This window comes from Arvicola amphibius, chromosome 6 (genome assembly GCF_903992535.2).
Source record: "Arvicola amphibius chromosome 6, mArvAmp1.2, whole genome shotgun sequence".
Taxonomy (NCBI): Eukaryota; Metazoa; Chordata; class Mammalia; order Rodentia; family Cricetidae; genus Arvicola; species Arvicola amphibius.
In genome coordinates, this window is record NC_052052.2 from 39,984,974 (window position 1) to 40,005,673 (window position 20,700).

The window sequence follows — 20,700 nt, forward strand, 5'->3', positions numbered from 1 at the left end:
TCGTGACAACCAAAAATGTCTCTAGACCTTACCACATCTCTCCCCATGGGTAAATCTCCCCCAGTTAAGAATCGCTGCTCCAAGGTCATGGTGTGTACTTAGCCTTCAGTCTCTAGTAGTTAGTATTGTGCCTCTTAACATGCAAGGAAGAACCCTGGCCACCATGCAGGCCTGTTAACTGACTCCTCTTTGCCTTCATTGTTGTAGTTGTCATGTGTATTGCACCTGTTTATATTGAAAATATTAACATGATCATATTTGAAGACATTAAGAGGAAATAGTCTTTTATATTTACCTAGGTATTTATAATTTTTGTCACTTCATTCTTAAAGATCGTGTGTGTGTGTGTGTGTGTGTGTGTGTGTATAGAATCTTCATGTCTGAGACAACGTATTTCTCTTACTGCTCATGGCTGTGTACCCTACAAGCATCCAGAGGCTCCCCCGTCTCCACTTCCCATTTTGCTGTAGGAGTACTGGGGTTATAGATCCATGCTGGACTCTTATGTGGATCTTAGGGTTTCAAATCCAGGCCCTCATGTCTGAGTGGCAATACTTTACCCACCGAGTTATCTCCCAGTCCAAGACTGACCTGGACTGGCAGGTTTTTCTTTAGTGACAGGTTCCTGAGAGGAGGACCAAAGGAAGATAAATTAAGAAGACATGAATGTTTGGGATCAGGATGCAACGATGTTTATTAAATGTACAGCATCTTATGTGTAGTTTGCAGGGGGAAATGAACACAGTCATCGCAAAACTGTCATATAATGGACACAGTCATCAGGGAGCTAATCAAGCCATGTTGCACAAAAGGAACATAGCAAATGTTTCACAGACCCAGCACACAGCATCTTTGAGACTCATAACTCCAGTCTGTTCTGGGGGGAAAAGGCCAGGTTCCCAGGAACCAAAACCTAACTCCCTTGAGGGCCTGTTTCCAGTTCCAGACTAGAGGAGCCAAGTCTGCCCTGGGCAAAGACACAGACTAGCATTCCCTTTGCCCTTTCATCAGGGCCGCTGAGAAAGCCTTGGATCAGCCTGGCTCCCAACACAAGAGCCCTGTTTCTTTGTTTTTATTCTCTGTGTATTTCCTGCATGTTTGTATGTACACCAAGAGTATGTCTATTGCCTGATCAGACTAGAAGGGGGCATTGGATCCCCTGGAACTGGAGTTAAAAGCTGTTGTGAGCAGCTGGGAACCAAGCCTTGGTCCTCGGCAAGACCTGTGTATATACTTTTCTAAAAATGTAACAAAATAAAATATAAACAAAAACTATCACATTGGAGTTGGACAAGACAAATAAACAGAAGGAAAAGAGCCCAAGAGAAGGCACAAGAATCAGATACCCATGTGTTCGCACACTTAGGAATCCCATATGAACAGTGAGCTGGAAGCCATTATCAGTACTCATAGAACCTGGTGCAGACCTGTGCAGGCTGGGCATGCTGCAGCAGTCTTTCTGAGTTCATATGCGCTTTGATCATGTTGAGTTAGAGGGCCTTGTTTTCTTGGCATCCTTCATCCCCTTTGGCTCTTACACTCTTTCTTCTTCCTTGAGGTGGGTAGGTTTCCCTGTCCTGTTGGAAGAGATTTGATAGAGATATCCCATTTAGGGCTGCATGTTCCAAGGTCCTCTCTCTGTCTCTGCCTCCCACTCCGCTTTAAGACAGGGTCTAAATACACAGCCCTGACTGACCTGGAACTCACTGTCTAGACCAGGCTGGTCTCCACCTCACAGAGATCTGCCTGGCTCTGCCTCCTGAGTGCTGGGATTGAAGGCGTGTGCCATTACAGTGATGTCTGTTTTAGAGCTTTTGATTTTACCCCACAAGTCCGTGGAACACTTTCTTTTTTGTTTTGTTTTCTTTCTCCCTTGGGTTACCTCCCCCCATTTTATTTTTGAGACAAACTCTGTTGTTGGGACCTGGCAGCCTTTTATGTGGGTGTTGGGGATTAAACTCAGTCTTCGTGCTTACTGCTTACACGCTTCATGGTTTATTGACTGAGTTATCTCCCCTGCTCCACACTGTTTGTGATTTAGGGAGCAGTCAGCCCAGTTTGCAGTTCTGTCTTGCCTTTGGAGGTGGTGACTGATGCTCAATGTTTAGCTCCTGAGCCTGTTACAGCTGTGCTGGTTCGGGGCCATCCTGTGCATCCATAGCTCAGGGGGAGTGACTCTCAGACCTACATAAGTCTGCACTCAGAATCAGGCTGGGGGCTCTGCTCTGGCTCTCTCTACTGTGGCTTTCATTGCTTGCTACTCAGCTTGTGGAGTTTCTTTTTCTGGTTCTGTTGGGTAGAAAGGGGGGTTTCAAATCTCAGCATTTGGGAAGCAGAGACAGGAGGATCAGGAGTTCAAGGCTAGTCTGGGCTACTTGAGACTGTCTGAAAAAGCCAAAAGTGGAATGGGTGAGAGGAAGAGGGCAGACTTAGTCCTGTAGTGCTGACTCGCTGTGCTGTCCCAGGATGCTGCTCCCCTGTGCAGTACTGCTAAGGCCAGCCTGAGAAATCACGCTGTGCAGCAGCTTCTCTGCGATTTTCCTCGCTAATCTTCATGTTTTTGTTTGCTCTCTAGTCGTTAGGTAGCTGTGAGTAGCACTGCATACATGTCTTCAGTGGTGGTCATAGGAGAAGGGCACTATGAGGGGAGGAGCACTGTGAGGGGAGGAGCACCGTGAGGGAAGGAACACTGAGGAAGGAGTACTGCAAGGGGAGGAGCACCGTGAGGGGAGGAGCACCGTGAGGGAAGGAACACTGAGGAAGGAGCACTGCAAGGGGAGGAGCACCATGAGGGGAGGAGCATCGTGAGGGGAGGAGCACCGTGAGGGTTGGAGTACCGTGAAGGAAGGAGCACCGTGAGGAGAGGAACATCATGAGGGGAGGAGCACTATGAGGAAGGGCACTGTGAGGGAAGGAGCACCATGAGGGGAGGAGCACTGTGAGGGAGGGAGCACCGTGAGGAAGGAGCACCGTGAGGGGAGGAGCACCATGAGGGAAGAATACCATGGAGAATGTGATCTGGCAGCAGAACAGGAACCCAGTTAAATATCTATGGGACGATGACTTTCAGGTTTTTATCTCAGCTCTGGATGCTTCCCTGAAATCTAGATTCAGTGAGTAAGCTGCCTACTTTTAAGGGTGTTACAGGTTTTGTGTGTGTGTGTGTGTGTGTGTGTGTGTGTGTGTGTGTGTGTGCTGTTTTGATTTGCTTTTTCAATGGCTTGTCATCATCTCAAATGTAAGTTCTGAATGGAACTGCTAGTATTTCCCAAACTTCTCTCTCATTTTTGACATCTTCCAGCTGATCACACTGGAAAGAATCACTTTTCTTAAAGATTTATTTATTATTTATTTATGTGTTTGCATGCCTGTGCATGTGTGTATGCATATGTAGGGCCAGAAGAGGCTGTCAGATCCTTTGGTCATAGGAGGTTATCAGCTGCCTAAGTTTGTTTCTGGGAGGCAAACTTGTTGCAAGAGCATCAGGTGCCCTTAACTGCCGAGCCATCCTTCCAGCCTCTGCAGAGTCAGCCTTGAGTCTTCTTTCTTTCTCAAGCCACCATGACTGAATCCTTTGTTAAGTCCTGTTGGCACTGGACTCTGCCTTCAGATAAATTGAGTAGGCCACTTCTTGCCAGGTTTTTTGTCGCTGCCAGCATGGTTTCTTAGGCTGCGGTTGCCTCACAGCTGGCCCTACATCTGCTTCAACTCCAGTCTCTTTGTTCGAGCCCACGCAGAATGGTCAGGGTCATCCCTCTCTTCCAGGCCTGCTCGTTTCTCACTCACAGAGAGGCACTGGCTGAGTGTTGTCTCTTTAGGGCGCACCTCAGTGTCCTTAGCCTCTTCTCTCTGTGACTACTCTCCTGCAGCCACATTGCCTCTTATTTCAAGCACCCTTGGTTCATTTTCCCCTCAGATGCTGTGTCTAGAACCCCATGTGGTTTGTCCAGGGCTCTCTTCCTTGTCCCCACCTTCGCAAACTCTTTTCCATCCTCCTCTCCCATGGTGCCATGGCTACAGACAGCACCCAAACCATTTATTATCACCTCTGGAGCTTCCAGATCTTATTATTTGATCAGAAAAGCATCTGGAAGAATATTTTATATAATCCATGCACTTTTGTTTTGTAACCACCAAACAGCAAACAGATCATTAACAGGCAATGTGGAGGCCACCAAACATGTGAAATAAAATTGTAGTTTTTTTTTTAAGGGAGGGGTTAGTTTGAGACAGGGTTTCACCTCATCGCCCTGGCTGGTCTGGAACTCAGCATGTAGACCAGGTTAGCCCTGAACACACAAAGATATGCCTGCCTCTGTGCTATGATAAAAGGTTGTGCACCAGTCCTGTGACTGTGAAATAATTATTTTTAACCTTTATGGTTCAACAGTGTTTTCAATCTTTTGTCTTAATTTCATGAAAGTGAATTTTTGTTTGTTTGCTTGTTTTTGTGGTACTGGAATCAAACACCAGGACATCCACATGCTGGGTACGCACTCTGCCACTGAGCCACACTGTCAGTCCTGCTCTTTTCTTGTTTTTGTTTTGTTTTGTTTTGTTTTGTTTTGAGACAGGGTTCCTCCACGTAGTCCTGGCTGTCCTAGAACTAGCTCTGTAGACCAGGCTGGCCTCGAACTCACAGAGATCCATCTACCTCTGCCTCCTGAGTGCTGGGATTAAAGGTGTGTGCCATGATGATCAACAAGCTTTTTTTTTTTAATTAAAAAATTATATACCACATAGCAATACAGCTAAAACCAGAGAGAAAATAAATCCATTTTGGACACTTAAGAATTTTGAAACTGTAATTTCCAGTTAAAGTGCTGCAGAGTATTTGTGCTGTCCGTGTTAGCAGAGTATTTGTGCTGTCCGTGTTAGCAGAGTATTTGTGCTGTCCGTGTTAGCAGAGTATTTGTGCTGTCCGTGTTAGCAGAGTGTTTGTGCTGTCCGTGTTAGCAGAGTGTTTGTGCTGTCCGTGTTAGCAGACAGAGTGTTTGTGCTGTCCGTATCAGCAGAGTATTTGTGCTGTCCGTGTTAGCAGAGTATTTGTGCTGTCCGTATCAGCAGAGTATTTGTGCTGTCCGTGTTAGCAGAGTGTTTGTGCTGTCCGTGTTAGCAGAGTGTTTGTGCTGTCCGTGTTAGCAGAGTGTTTGTGCTGTCCATATTAGTTCTTTTCTGCCTCTCTGTCACAGCTGGGGCAACTTTGGAAGCTACAGGGCTATTAGGAACTAGTAAGTACTCTGTTTCATACAGAACAGTTTTGAAAGATAAGCCTTTATTGCTCAATATCATTTCTCAACACTTAGAAGCATTTGTAACAAATTATTAAGCTCTTAGGAAGTGTTTGTATTAAATACTTAGCTGTATGGTAAAGTTAAACAGACATGCCTTCTGTCCAATGTTATTTTGTAACATTTGTGAATGTTAATGTTTTCCTCCCACAGGGCAAGGTGGAACACTGGTTGACAGAGGAGATAACACTTACGGAGGAAAGTGGGTCATAAACCCTAGTGGCGGACTCATTTCCAAGGGACACCCACTGGGAGCAACAGGTAACAATATATTCAGATTTGAGAAGTTTTTATTTTTTTTGTCAAAATTATACTTTAGACCTTGATTTGCTTTTTAATTCTTTTTTATATTTACTTATTTATATATTGTGTATGTATGCATGCATGCACATGCATGTTCTGTAGCGCACACATGTGGAGATCATAGGACAGCTTGAGGGAATTGGCTCTCTCTTTCCAATTTTATGTGGGTCCTGGGGAATCAAAACTCAAGGTCATCAAGCTTGGCACATATCTATCTGCTGAGCCATTTTGCTGGCCCTTGTTTTGATTTTTCAAGACAGTCTAACTGTATAACTCAGGTTGGGCTGGAACTCACTGTATAGTTCAGGGTGACCTTAAACTTTCAGCAATCCCCCTGCCTGCCCCTCCCAAATGCAGGGATTGTTGGTATGAGCCACTGTGAATGGCTGAAGTCTGTGATTTCAGTATGTCTGTATTTGAACTCAGTGTGACTGGAGCTTCCTTTCCTTTCCTTTCCTTTCTTTTCCTTTCCTTTCCTTTCCTTCCTCCTTTCTTTCTTCCTTTCTTTCTTTTCTTTCCATTTCTTTATTTTTTATGTACATTGGGATTTTGCCTGCATGAGAATACCAGATCCCGTGGAACTAGAGTTACAGACAGTTGTGAACTGCTCTGTGGGTGCTGGAACTTAAACCCTGGTTCTTTGGAAGAGCGGCCAGCGCGCTTAACCACTGAACCACCATTCCAGCTCCGTGACTGGAGCTTTAAATGCTTCTTAACTGCAGTCGCTTGATTTCCCTTTACCTGCAATGTGCTAATTAGCAAGCTGTTTCCTAACGAGCCGCTGGACTACCCAGATAAGATCATCTCAGCTGAGCACTGCATGAACCTTGCCTTCTCTTGAGAAATCCAGACTAGAAATTATGAAATAAGAGCTTTACTATGGCTCTGTTGCCCACTGGCCACTGTGATTCCTCTGAGCAGTTAGAAATTAATCACTTTGACTCTAAGCTCTTTAACTGAAAAAAATAATGACAGCTTCTATATTGCAGCTTCTAAAATAACTTAGTGGCAAATTTCTGTTGTTTGTTTCTGTAAAGGTAGATGGGCTATGTTTTCTCTTTATTATCTGGTATGTGCTGATTAGTGGAATATTCTAACTTCTTGCAGTTTCTGCAATAAATTAAAGCAGTTAACCTTGTTTTATTTTTATTTAAAACTCAAATTTCACTTGAGTGTGGTGGTGCAGACACCTTTGTAGTTGGACCTTTTCGTCAGGACCACCGGCTTCCCAGTAATGACATGGAGACTTATTACTAATTATAAAAGCCTAGCCAATGGCTTAGGCTTGTTACTAACTAATACTTACAACTTAAACTAACCCATTTTTATCAATCCACTTTTTGTCTCGAGCTTTATTATCTTTACTCAGCACTGCCCATGCTGCTTCTCTCCGCCTGGCTGGTGTCTTTTTCTTCCTAGTATCAGTTACCTGAAAATCCTGTGTAGCTGCTGACTGCTCAGCTTTTTATTAAACCAGTCAAAATGTCACGTCTTCACAGTGTATAAAAAGATTATTCTACTACACACATTTAATCTCAGCACTTGGGAGGCAGAGGCAGGAGAACTCTGAGTCTGAGGCCAGCCTGATCTACAGAGTGAGTTCCAGGACAGCTAGGACTGTATAGACTCTGTGTCCAAAAGCTAACAAAAACAAGAACACCTCAGATTTTGTGAGCTTATAACATAGTAAAAATAGAGGAGCTAGATGGAGTGGGGAAGAGAAAGGAAGAAGTGTGGCAGGGTGCAGGGCTGTTGTGTAGCTCAGTGGTGGGACACTTAGGATACAGAAGGCCCCAGGTTCTGTACCAGGCTGTTCAGGAAGGCAGATAAACAAGGGAGGGGCAGGCAGGCAGGCTGCATCTTCACAGGTAGCTCAGTGTGGAGTGCTACCCTGCCATTGTGTTCTTTTTTCTCTCTCTTTGGTTCTTTTATTATTATGTCATTTAAAAAACTGGCAGAGGTTTATTATTTTCTCTGTCTACGGAATTCCTTCTTTATAGAAGTTTGTCATGGGTGCTCCTGGAGGGTAGAACTTAGCAGAGGTTGTGGAGGAATGCTGCTTACTGGCCATGCTCCCTGGCTCACTCAGTTTCTTTATTAAACCAGGACCACTAGCCCCGGAATGGCACTGCCCACCCTTGCCTTAGGCTAATCCGATGGCGGCATTTTCTCATTTGCTCAATTGAGGTTCCCTCCTGAGTGCTGGGATTAAAGGCCTGCGCCACCACTGCCCAGTCTAGTAGGGTCTCTTAAGAGACATAACCTCGCTCGCCACTGGTGGTTGGCTAGGTTTATGGTATCAGGTGAGATTTCCTTCCTATTGAGTGGGCCTTAAGTCTAACTAGACAGCAGTGATCACCACCAGGACACAGTCACTATTGCACCTTTGGGGACATCTGGCTGTGCTGGTCATTGCCGTGGCTCATAGACACCACAGCTTGGTAAGACTATTGATTCCTCATCCCCCTTTTTATTTCCGGCGTGCCCAGGAAGGATAGTCCTCAGGAAGTAGGCTTTTGGGTTAGATCCAGCTCAACACCTCTGAGTCCTGTGTGTGCTATCTTTAGCAATTGGCACTTTGACTTCTGGGATGAAACCAAGGGCAACAACAGAGCCTTCACTGTTTGGGGAGTCTCTTGAACTCGGAAGGAACTTTCTCAGACCAGGCACTAGGTGTTTTGTTAGTCTACGGCTCTTGGCAGAGGCATTATCATCCCAAGTGGCATAACTTCATTTAAACAATAAATGTGTGTGTGTGTGTGTGTGTATGTGTGTAATATACCTATATGTGCAATAAGTACTTTAAAGTTAAATGATTCCCTATGACTATTTCAAACATTCTCAGGGTTATAGATCCCTCCCTCTCCATCTGTATTGTCTCCTTCTCCCCTCCATTTTGAACCCCTACTCCTAACCAGTTCTTCCATTTCCCACTGAATATCGCCTGCATCCTTCTCGTCCCCTCTCAAGAGTTCAGCTTATCTTCCTCATTGCTTTTTAAAATGTTCCCATCTCAAAAGAATTAAGTGAGTCCACTTTTTTTTTTCTTTTTTGAGACAAAAATCTCACTAAGTAGTCCTGGAACTCAATATGCAGAACACGCTGGCCTTGAACTCTCAGAGATCCACCTGCCTCTGCCTCTGCCTCTGCCTCTGCCTCTGCCTCTGCTGGGATTAGAGGAGTGTGCCACCACACACACAAACACACACACACATCAGCCGGATGCAGTGTTTTCGATTTCAGCATGCCAGGAAAGAATGGGTTGAAGAAAGTGTGCGAGCATTCCATGATTTTGTGAACTCGAGTCTTTTTTAAATGCTAGATCGCTTAGCATGGGAACTAGCTGCGAATCTTGGGCTTGAAGTTCCTGAGGCGAGGGTGGCTTTAGCGGGAAGTCCCGACTAGCCGCTGCGTGGGGCGGGTGGGCAGAGACTTCGCTCCCGGGTGGGCGGAGACTTCGCTCTAACGCGGCCCGGGACGCTCTGTGCTCGACTCGCCAGGTCTGGCTCAGTGCGCGGAGCTCTGCTGGCAGCTGAGAGGCGAAGCCGGAAAGAGGCAGGTTCCTGGGGCAAAGGTGGCTCTGCAGCACAATTTAGGCCTCGGAGGAGCTGCGGTGGTTACACTCTACAGGATGGGTTTTCCTGGAGCTGTCAGGTAAGTGGCATTCCAAGTTTTGTTACTTTTGTTCTTCTGATTGTTCGCAATAAGTGACGCTTGCATTTTTTTTAAATTCACAATTTGATTGAATATTTAAGAGAAAGTATGGCATTACTGTTTTAACCTGACTTTAAAAGTTAAGACTTCTTTTTAAGCTCAGTCAGCCTTACGAAAGTTTTGTTCAGGAGGAAGAGCGAAGCTAGGAATGCTGACCCACAAGTCTGTAGAACAAGTCGCCTTTTGGTTTCCTTTCCCACGGTCTATGCTCTCCTTTCTCTCGGGTTCTGAAGTGGTTCGGAGAAAACAACCAAATACATGTGCCATTGGACCCTTGCAGACACGTTTCTGAATCAAGCCCTCATGGCTGCTTGACTTCCTCCTGTCTCGCATTCTTCCTCTCTTGGAAGCGCCTGCTGCTTCAGGTGCCTCTGTCCTCTCGGATCCCTCAGCTGCCTTGCAGCCTCTCGGGGTTGCTCCTTCTCCGAGGCCTAGCTTTGCCCTGTGTTTGAGTTCCACCCACCTTCTGCACTAGTTCCAGATTATGTATATCCTCTTCTCAATTTTCCTACCTTTCCCTTCATTGGCTCCTTGCCTCTATTCCCAAATACCAGCGAATCTTCCCTAGTCCACAAACTTATTTTTCTTTTCTTTTTGCTTTAATTATTTTTAATTATTCCTTTTCTTAAAGAGCATCTCTCTCTCTCTCTCTCTCTCTCTCTCTCTCTCTCCCTCTCCCCCTCTCTCTCTTTTTTTTTCTTTTTTTGTCTTTTTTTTTTTTTTTTTTCCGATTCATCGAGACAGTTTCTCTGTGTAGTCCCGGCTGTCCTGGAACCATGCTGCCAGGCTGGCCTCGAACTCAGAGATCTGCCTGCCTCTGCTGGCCACCACTGGCCATGATGAGCCTCTAATAGTGAACCACCTTTGCTTTTGTGTGTGCTGGGATTCCTCAGGGTCTGGTTTGAGGTCAGATTAGATTGTGTTCTGAGCTGAATGAATGAACTGATTACCGTTGACCATATTTTCCATTCTTAAAAGTCTTTAACCACACTGTAACTTTTTAACACTGACGGGCTCTTTTTCTCTTGAAATTCTTGGTAATTGCTTAATCATTTATTCACACATTTTGTTCTCAAAGGATGGGGCACGCTTACAGACTCCATCATGTCTCCACTTTTCAGACTTTGGGGTGTTTTCCTCTCCAGGGTCTCACTCTTCTTTCTCCACTCAGACCTTTATTTTTGTTTCAGACATGAAGACCTAGCTCAAAGACTAGCTCCTTCCTAATGTCCACAGCCATTTGTGGTCCTTAGGTCCTACTCCAGTTTTGGTCTCTTGTTGAGGTTTAATTAAAACTATGGCTTTTCCTGCCCCGTAGGGTCTGTCTCATATGAGTACATGCTTTTGAATCAAATAAAGGGGATTGAATCTTGTTCTTCCTAAATCTGACTCATCCATTCTGTACTGATGACCTTGGAATAACCACCCAGTTCACTCTTGTAGTTGAAATCCCTTAGTGAAAGTCAAGCTATGAAAAACAAATACAAATGTATAATTGACATAGATACTTTGTTTCCTTCAGAGTAAAATTAGGAAGATAGTTATTTATTTATTTGGTGTTTCGAGACAAGGTTTTGCTGTAGCTATCAAGCCTGTCATGGAACTAGCTCTTGTAGACCAGGCTGGCCTCGAACTCACAGAGATCCACCTGCCTCTGCTTCCTGAGTATTGGGAGTAAAGGCGTGCACCACCCGTGAGCAACTCTAGTTCTTTGTGTGCCCTGTCAGCAGTCCTTGCTCAACCTTCCTTGTGACCTCTGCTCTGTTTTCTGCCTCTGTGTAGTTTGCCCTTTATGAATGTCAGTAAGTCCATAGAAAAGGCACACAGCGGGGGTGCTCCTTTAATTTTAGTGCCCATTGATGATTTTCTGACTTCTCCTTCTGTATTTACTGACTGATATTCTGCTTTAAGAAAGAACTTTCCCTCCTCTCCTATTTTTAAATGCATTCATATACACTGTATGAAGTCACAAGTCTGTTTATCCAAGAGGTCATACTCCTTTAGTATCAGTTATTTTGGGGCTCAGAATGCCCCTGGTTTGGCCAGTGGGAATCCCCTCAAGGTGACACTTGTGTCCCATGATTCTCTGTAACACTTTCTTCCCCTTGTTCTGGCTCAAGATAGGCCAATCTCCTCTTTTATTTTCTTTTTTATTATCATTATCATTATCATTATCATTATCATTATCATTATTATTATTATTTGGTTTTTCAAGATATGGTTTCTCTGTGTAGCCTTGGCTGTCCTGGACCTCACTCTGTAGACTAGGCTGACCTTGAACTCAGAGATCCTCCTTCCTCTGCCTCCCAAATGCTGGGATTAAAGGCACGTGCCACCTTCACCCTGCTCTTTTAAAAATTTTAATGTTTATTTGTGTGTGTGTGTGTGTGTGTGTGTGTGTGTGTGTGTGTGTTTGGGCATGCGTGTGCAAGTGAGTAAAGGTACCAGATTCTCTGGAGCTAGAATTGTAGGCGGTTGTGAGCTGCATGATGCGGGTCTATCTCCCCGGCCCCTCTCGCATTGTCCGTGCCACAATAACACCAGGCATTTCTCCAAGAACTCTTGGTTTCCTTGGTGGACAGTGATGTCAAGACACCGTATACGGCTGCTGTCTAGGTGCTCCTTCTTGCCACTTCAAGGCCCTCTCAGGAGACGTGGTGGACACATGCATACATTAGTTTAGCTAGTTTTTAAATAGAAATTTAGGGGCAATGTGAGTAATTTATGTGTCTTTATACTCATGTAACCACCAGTTTTTAGCAGTTAGGATAGGAACGTATGGTATTGAAGAGATGGCTCAGTAGTTAAGAGCCCTGGCTACTCTTCCAGAGGACCTGGGTTCAATTCCCAGCACCCACATGGCAGCTCACACCTGTCTGTAACTCCAGTTCCAGGGGATGTGATACCTTCACACAGATATACATGCAGGCAAAACACCAGTGAACATAAAATAAAATTACTAAAAAAAGGAGTTTAGACCACTAAATCCATCATTTAGTTGTGTGTGTGTGGTTTGTGTTGTTGTTCTCCAGACAAAGAGGGAGAGGTGACTGGAAAGAGCACCTTAACCATTTTGTCATACTACCTGTGTTGGGCCTGTTAACCTTTCTGTCACTTAGAAAATATTGGAAGTATCTGCTTCAGAGTTGAGAAACCTTCCAGAGTGTGCCTGTCACACACTTAGGTGTGGGTGAACTGTGCGTTTGTGCGTCTATTCCCCGGTACACTTGTCTGTCTCCTTCCCTGTGCCTCTAGTTCACGCTCTGCTTCAGTGGTTGAAATGGTCTTATGTAGAGAATTAGAGGGATTACCCAGGAGTTTGTGAAAAACACACTTGGCTTTTTAGTACAAAATGGGAACTATCTCCTTGTCACAGCCCACAGCCTGGTCAAGGAGGATTGCCTTTGCCACCATCTCCTGGAGCGCGTTCTTCTAACTCCCAGCTCTTGAGGCTGTACATCTGTTATGTCATATGGGTACCTCTGCCAGCTCTGAGGCCACAGGGACTTGCTGATTGTTTGTGAACTTCTCTCCCAGTGCTGTCGTGCATTGCACAACTCTCTGTAATCAGAACAAACGATGACCCATTACCTGTTATCTTTAAGAGTGAATGAGTGAATTGGAGGACTTCTGTATTCATTCAAATACGAAGATAACTGTAACTCTTTTCAGACACGATTTCAAACTGCTCATCAGACACACTTTCCATGCTACACAGCTCACCGCTTAAAGTCTGTTCAGTGATTTCCAGATTATCCTTACCCTTATCGGTTTTAGAATGTTTCATCACCAGAATGGGCAAACACATACCCCGGGTGCTTTCACTTCCAGTCTGTCTCATTTGCGGTCAGCTCCTCACCCACTCCTTGTCTCTGGATTTGCCTGCTGTGCATATTCCATATAAAGGAGGTCATGTGGTGTTACTCTTTCGTGACTGGCTTCTTTGATATAGTATTTTCCAGGCGCTGTATTGCATTTGAAGGCTGACTAGTATCCATTTGTATGAAAGTCCCTCCTGGCTCTTGTCGTTACTGGTTTCTTTTCTTTTAGCAGTCCTCGTGCATATGATGGGATAGCTCACAGTTTTGACTTGCATCTCCTCAGTAACTATCACTTTCTGAGCCTCATTTCCTGGGCTGCTTATCCACCATCTGTGTATCATAGTTGGAGAACTTTCCGTTAGGGTTATTGCTGATTCGTATTAACCTTTTCTTTCTGGCTGTGCTGGGTTTTAAACCCAGGGTATTGTGGATGCTAGGAAAGACCTTCATCACTGAGCGATGCTTCCCTAGCCGCATTTCTCTGTATAAAAACCCCGCATGGTAGATGGTACCAAACTCACCGCAGATAAATTGGAGAGCAGAGTTAAGACAGTTTAGCTAAAGAATGTTTCAGATTAAGAAGTAGGGTCTTAGCCACCGTCACAGAGTAAAGTTCTTGTTTCATTTGCTTCTCACTCACAATCTTGTGACATTGTTGATACTGAGCCCGCGAAGGCCCTTACAGTAAAACGTCCTGTGTATCTAATGGAAAACCAAACACACACTAGGATATTCTTTAAGTTAATCTTTCTTTTTTTTTTCTGTTTTAAAAACTTATTTATTTATTATGAATACTGTGTTCTGCCTGTATGTATGCCTGCATTCCAGAAGAGGGCACCAGATCTCATTATGGATGGTTGCTAGGAATTGAACTCAGATCCTCTGGAAGAGCAGCCAGTGTTCTTAACCCCTGAGCCATCTCTCCAGCTCCTAATCTTTAAGCTCCTTCCAACATTATTTACCAAATTAAAATAAAAACCAATCACAGTTTAGTTTCTACTAAAAATTTGTATTGAAAGAAGTTATGAGACTCTGGGCTCGATGGTACGCATCCACCTGTATTCCCAGGTCTCAGCAGGCTGAGGGGAAGTTCACTTAAACTAGCCTGGGCAGCACAGCAAGAGTAAACAAAGTAAACAAGAAAACGAAAAGAAATCAGGAGAAACGTCTGTGTGGAGATAGCTGAGTTTAAGTTATTACTCGATTTATTTTAAACAGGACATGTTTAAAAGTAACTTGCAAGGAAGGATGTTCAGAAAATATTGACAGTATTTTGTGTTAACTTTTTCTCTAATCTAATGGAAGGTTGGTTAATCAATGATGAGCTTTTTCAAACACAGAGACCTTGACCTTTGGAAATATGTACCTGCCATATAGTCAAGATACTTTGTACACTTTTGAACTGCCAGGATCAATTGTTCTACCAGATAGAATCAAGAAGTGTTTTGCTTGGAAAAGGGCACATTGGTGATTAAAGGTTAAAAAACAGACTAATTTTATTTTAGACAGGGTTTCACTATGTAGCTCTGGCTGGCATGGGGCTTGCTGTGGCCCAGGGTGGCCTTGAATTCACAGAAATTTACCTGCCTCTCTCTGAAGTGTTGGGGGATTAAAGGCGTGTGCCATCACATGAGACAACTTTTTTCTTAAGACTCATTTATTTTATGTGTATGTCTGTTTTGTCTGAATATGTTTGTGAACCACATTCATGCATTGCCGATAGAGTGCAGTGGATCCTGTGGAACTGGAGTTACAGGCGGTTGTGAGCCACCTTGTGGGTGCTGGGACTAGAACCTGGGTCCTCTGGAAGAGCAGCAAGTGATGAGTCATCGCTCCAGCCCCAGAGTTTCAGTTTCATAAGATGAAAATTTAACATCACTGTACTGCACATTTAAAAGTAGTTTGGGTGATGAAGTTTACGTGACATGGGGTTTTTGCTGTTTTATGTTTTGAGGTAGGGTCTCGTGAAGCCCAAGATGACGAGGAACTCACTATGCACCTGAGGATGATCTTCAGCTCTCGATCCTCCTGTTTCTACCTCCCAAGTGCTGATATGGTGTACACCTCTATATTTGGCTGTACAATACTTTAGCACACTGAAAATACTGGAGAAGACCTTAAAAATTTATAGGATTGTTTTGTGCTTACACCTAGAAGGAAATGCTGCATTTCTTTAAGAGATTACTCAAAGATCCTACTTTTATCCCACCCCAAACAAACATTTAACCTTCTTAGCTATCACCACAGCAGAGATGAATTCAATTTGCTGTGCCATAAATGCTTCTCAGAAGAACCAGGTTACTGTTGCCGCATCCCTTAGGTGCTTGACCTTTTGACAGTGTTTGCCGTTCACTCTTTTCTGCTGGACCTTCTCTGCTCTAGGCTGCTGTGCCCCTTTGCCTGATTTCTGAATGCATCCTCACTGGCTCCCAGACCTCTAAATAATGTCATCCAAAGGACAGACACTGCCCTGTCTTCTCTTCTCTATAGTCTACTCCAGGATTTCAACTCTCTTGATTCTGTTGATGGTTGCTACTCCACTTGATCTCCCGCCTGGATCGATCCCTGTGAGTTCTGGACCCCCCATCCTCTTGCCTCTGACCTCACAGACTCCCCCAACTGACTGCAGCTGAGGTAGATCACCTGTTCTCCCTGTTTCCACTTTACTTTTTTTCACCTTAGTCATTTCCAGTTATCCCCAGAACTCCCAAGATAGCCTTTTTACCTCTTTCCATGTCCCTCACCCCAGCAACCAAGTCTGTAGATTCTGCTTTTGTTTTGAATCTGTTCCCTTCTTTTCATTCCCATTAGCAGACTGCATCCACAGTCCAGGCCCCCGTCACTTATGCCCAGACCACTGCAGCAGCCTCCGACCCGTTCTCTTTACCTGTTTTCATGTCCCCTCCCTGAATCATTCTGCACACTGTTGGCAGGACTGGCAGGACACACCCTTCTGCTCTCTCTGTGGCTTCCCAGATTCCTAGCTTTGTGCTGCCCGTGTCTTCTGGCCAGCTCCCACCTTCAGGTTCCCAGATTCCTAGCTTTGTGCCCGTGTCTTCTGGCCAGCTCCCACCTTCAGGTTCCCAGATTCCTAGCTTTGTGCCCGTGTCTTCTGGCCAGCTCCCACCTTCAGGCCATGCCATTTTCTCCCCGCTTGCTGTGTTGGTCACTCTGATTTTACTTTATTTCCTTTCATCCCCAGCTTTCTGCCCTTGAGATGGCAGCTTAGTCTTCAGACCTTACCTCTCAGATCATTCCTTGAACACTCTTGCCTTGCATGTTACAGGCAATCACTGGATGTTGCTTATGTGTTTAATGCCTGGTGTTTTGTTTCCTTCCTTCCTTCCTTCCTTCCTCCTTCCTTGTTTGCTTTCTTTTTCTTTCAACAGGGTCTTTCTGTGTATTCCTGGAATCCCCTATGTAGACCAGGCTGGCCAGAGATCTGCCTGCTCCTGTCTCCCAAATGCTGGGATTAGAGGCATGTACCACTATGCCCAGCTAGTTCTTTTTTTTCTGAGACAATGTCTTACTAGGTAGCCCAGGTTAGTCATTATGTAGCCAAGGTTGGCCTTGAACTAAGTCCTCCAGACTCTGTCTCCTAAGTACCGGGATTATAGGCTCTGCCACCATACTAATTTATGGTTATGAAATGACAGAAAGAGGATGGGAGTGTAGCTCATTGGGAAAGTCCTGCTTAGCTTGTGCTAGGTCCTGGGTTCAGTTCCCACAGAGAGAGATAGAAGATAGATAGATAGATGATAGATAGATAGATAGATAGATAGATAGATAGATAGATAGATAGATGATAGATTGGTAGATAGATGATAGATTGGTAGATAGATGATAGATTGGTAGATAGATGAAAGATAGATGATAGATAGAAGATAGATAGATGATAAGGGGAGAAGAGAAAGGGAGGAAGGAGTGATGATGGAGCAGATGTGTCTCCCTCCTGTGACTTCCTGGCTCCCCAGCCTTCACCAGTCTGTGCTGGTCTCACAGGAATTTCCTAACAGCTGACAGCTGAACACTGACTGCTACCTCCCACCTAACACTTGGGGTCCTGTGGCCCACAACATTCACAGCTATTACTGTTTCCCACAGGCTGCACACTGCTAGGCGCTTCTTGGGCTCTTGTTTTAATTCTGCAAAGTCACTGGTACTCTTTTTCCTCCCTCCCGTTGTGCAGTAGGAGGAAGTCCGTCCTTTGCTCAGAGTCCTACTGCCTGTGAGTGGAATAGGCCCTTAAGAGCTTTAAGAGCTGTGTTGCTAATGCACCCCAGGCCGTCTCCTAGGTATCAGCAGTGTCATGATCTCCTGTCACAGGTCGAAGGGAATCTCCAGACCAGCCTGTGCTGTGCCCCACTGCGTCGTCCACTTCCTTGTAGCCCACTTCCTTGCAATTCGGTTCTGATTGCCATCATCTCTGATCGGATGATTGCAATAGACTCTTAATTGATCTTCCTGTCTCCTGATTTGTCCCTTTAAGGTCCACTTTCTAGCTGAGAGCTAGATTCTTTTTCAAGATATAAACTAGAGCATGCTCCAGTGTTTTGATTATACTTAAAACTGAAACTTGGTGGTGGTGGGGGGTGGTTTGTTTATTTGTCTGTTTTTTGTTTTTGTGATGAGGTTCCTTAAGCATGCTAAGTGCATGTTCTACCACTGAGCTACACGCCAACCCTTAAAACTGAAATGTAACAGGCTGGGGGCTATAGCCGTGGCCTTTCTCCTCCTCTGCTGTAGCCGTGGCCTCTCTCCTCCTCTGCTGTAGCCGTGGCCTGCCTCCTCCTCTGCTGTAGCCGTGGCCTCTCTCCTCCTCTGCTGTAGCCGTGGCCTCTCTCCTCCTCTGCTGTAGCCGTGGTCTCTCTCCTCCTTTGCTGTAGCCGTGGCCTCTCTCCTCTGCTGTAGCCGTGGCCTCTCTCCTCCTCTGCTGTAGCCGTGGCCTCTCTCCTCCTCTGCTGTAGCCGTGGCAGCCTTCTATCTCCTTTGGCTTCTTTTGTTTTTTCTTCTTCACCTTTATACCTAAGTTCCTTTGGGCTTACATTGGCTTTCCCGCCAAAACTCGTTGTAGGGCTGGTTCATTTAGCAGTTGAAGGTGTAATGTAAAATATCGCCTCCCTAGAGGGGCTCTCGGTGACCACTATCTACAGTAGCATGCCTGACATAGATGTCCCTCTCTCTAGCCATTTAGCGGCTTTGCTTTCATCAGGTAACTGTATGCTTTGTTTGCTTGTTTGTTTTGTCAAAGGTCTCTCTGGCATGTAAGTTTCATGAGGGTAGCTTCTCTTCACCTAGTGAGAACTCAGTATTTGTTGTGGGATGGGAGTTGGGTAATTGTTTTATATACTTAATAAAGAGTTTCTTTTGGTCAGATTTGTAATTGTAACATCTCTTCTTGGGCCTTTTGAAAGTTACTGTTACATAGATGTTAAAACCCAGGTCCCTCTGTGAGTTCCAGAGCTGACACTGATTCCTTCCGCAGCTCCCGAGCACACCAGATCGAGGCTGCGCCCACCAGCTCTGCAGTTGATGGGTTCAAGGCGAATCTTGTCTTTAAGGAGATCGAGAAGAAGCTTCAAGAGGTGAGAGACCAGAGCTGGGGCTGGGAGGTGCATGGTTTCACCTGATGCTGATGGTAGCAGAAGGTGACCTCTCATGTCACGTGCTGAAATAGTCTGCGTTTCAGAATCCTGAGTGTCTCATAAGCCTTCTTGGTATTTCTAGTAAGACTGCATTTTGAAAATGTATACATCTCTGTTTTGTTTTGTTTTTTTGAGGCAGGGTTTCTCTGTGTAGCCCTGGCTGTCCTAGAACTCACTCAGTACACCAGGCTGGCCTTGAACTCACAGAGATCCACCTACCTCTAACTCCCAAGTGCTGGGATTAAAGGTGTGTGCCACCACTGTCCAGCGCACATCTCCAGATTTGATTGTAAAGACTGTAAATAATGTTTAAAATTATTTTCATTTCCGTCTTCTTTGTCAGGAAGATATCCAGTTGTGGGTATAGTTCAGATGTAAGAAGCCTCATTTTGATATAACCTTTTTTTTATTTGTCTTTTTGAGACATATTGCTTGCTAGTCACAAACACAGCAGTCCTTCTGCCTCAGCTCTTAAGTACTGGGTTTGACAGGGTAAACATCATATTCAGCTTTATAATTTCCTTCTGAATTAAAGAGATTTTATATAAAACCATTTCAAATGATATTGGAAATGAATATTTAAGTCTACATGACATCAGAATTCTTTATTACTATTTATTTTTATTATCATATACATATTAGATTCCATAATGGCATTTTCAAACACTACTTGTTTGTGTTGTTTCTCTTGTCCTCATCCACCTTCCTCAGAATTATTTTTAAAATAAAATTATTTATTGGCTTTTTCCCCCATGCTGGCTTCTAACTGGCTAAGGATGACCTCCCCTCCTGCCTCCATAGCCTGTGTTAGGGTTACAGGTGTTACCATCTCCATAACCTGTGCCAGGGTCACAGGTGTGCACCACCCCCATAGCCTGTGCTAGGGTCACAGGTGTGCACCACCCCCATAGCCTGTGCTAGGGTCACAGGTGTGCACCACCCCCATAGCCTGTGCTAGGGTCACAGGTGTGCACCATCTTGCACAGCTTTAATTTGCAGTTTTCAAAGTCTTTTTGTAGTTGCTACTCCTTTCTTGAAAGAAAGAATTCTAATTTTAAAAAATTCATATTATACAGGAACACATAAAAAAGAAAATTTTTTTAGGTAGGTAGCTGTAGAGATGGCTCAGGGGTTAAGAGCACTGTCTGCTCTTGCAAAGGACCAAGGTTCCCAGCACCCACATAGTGACTGGAAACTGGAGTGGGTAGCTCCAGTTCTCCGGGATCTAGCACCCTCTTCTGGCCTCTGTGCAGGAACCAGGCACATGTGCAGTGTACCTACATAAATGCAGCCAGAACATTTACACATATCAGAATCTGACACCCTCACTCAGACATATATTCAGGCACAACACCAGTGCATATCAAATAAATAAATAACTTAAAATCTATATCTAAGTTAATTAACAAATTTTATTAAAAATATTTTTTTAATGAAAAGGAAAATGTCAAAATTTCCCAATTGTACCACTTAGAGTTCACTGAACTATTAGCATAGTGAGCATTCTGTTTGTCATTTCCCCTCCTGAGTATACACTTAGAACTTTACATGGCCAGGGGTACATGATACATGCTGAATTTATTGCTCTATACTTGAAAATCCATTTTTATGTACCATAATTAGTTCTTTTTAAAAAACTTTTTTTAGATTTATTTCATGTGTTTGGGCGTTTTGCCAGCATGAACTGGAACTATGCTTTTTGTTTGTGTGTGAGAGCTGCCATGTGGGTGCTTGGAATCGAACCCAAGTCCTCTACAAGAACAAGTTGTTCTTTTAAGATGTATTTATGTATGTATGTATGTTTTGTTTGCATATATAGCTGTACTCCAGAAGAGGGCATCGAATCCCGTAGGATTACAGTTACAGATGGTTGTGAGCTACATTGTGGGTGCTGGAAGTTGAACCCAAGACCTCTGGAAGAACAGC

General features: G+C 44.5%; 1 protein-coding gene across 1 annotated transcript in view; it reads left to right on the forward strand.

Annotated features, from left to right (window-relative positions):
- Positions 1–20,700, forward strand: part of Scp2 (sterol carrier protein 2) — a 71,628-nt gene that overhangs the window by 35,264 nt on the left and 15,664 nt on the right. Inside the window, exons 11-13 of the mRNA XM_038335165.1 lie at positions 5,445–5,552; positions 9,095–9,248; positions 18,615–18,714. Coding sequence (XP_038191093.1) covers positions 5,445–5,552; positions 9,095–9,248; positions 18,615–18,714 — 362 coding nt within the window. The remainder of the gene's footprint in view (positions 1–5,444; positions 5,553–9,094; positions 9,249–18,614; positions 18,715–20,700) is intronic.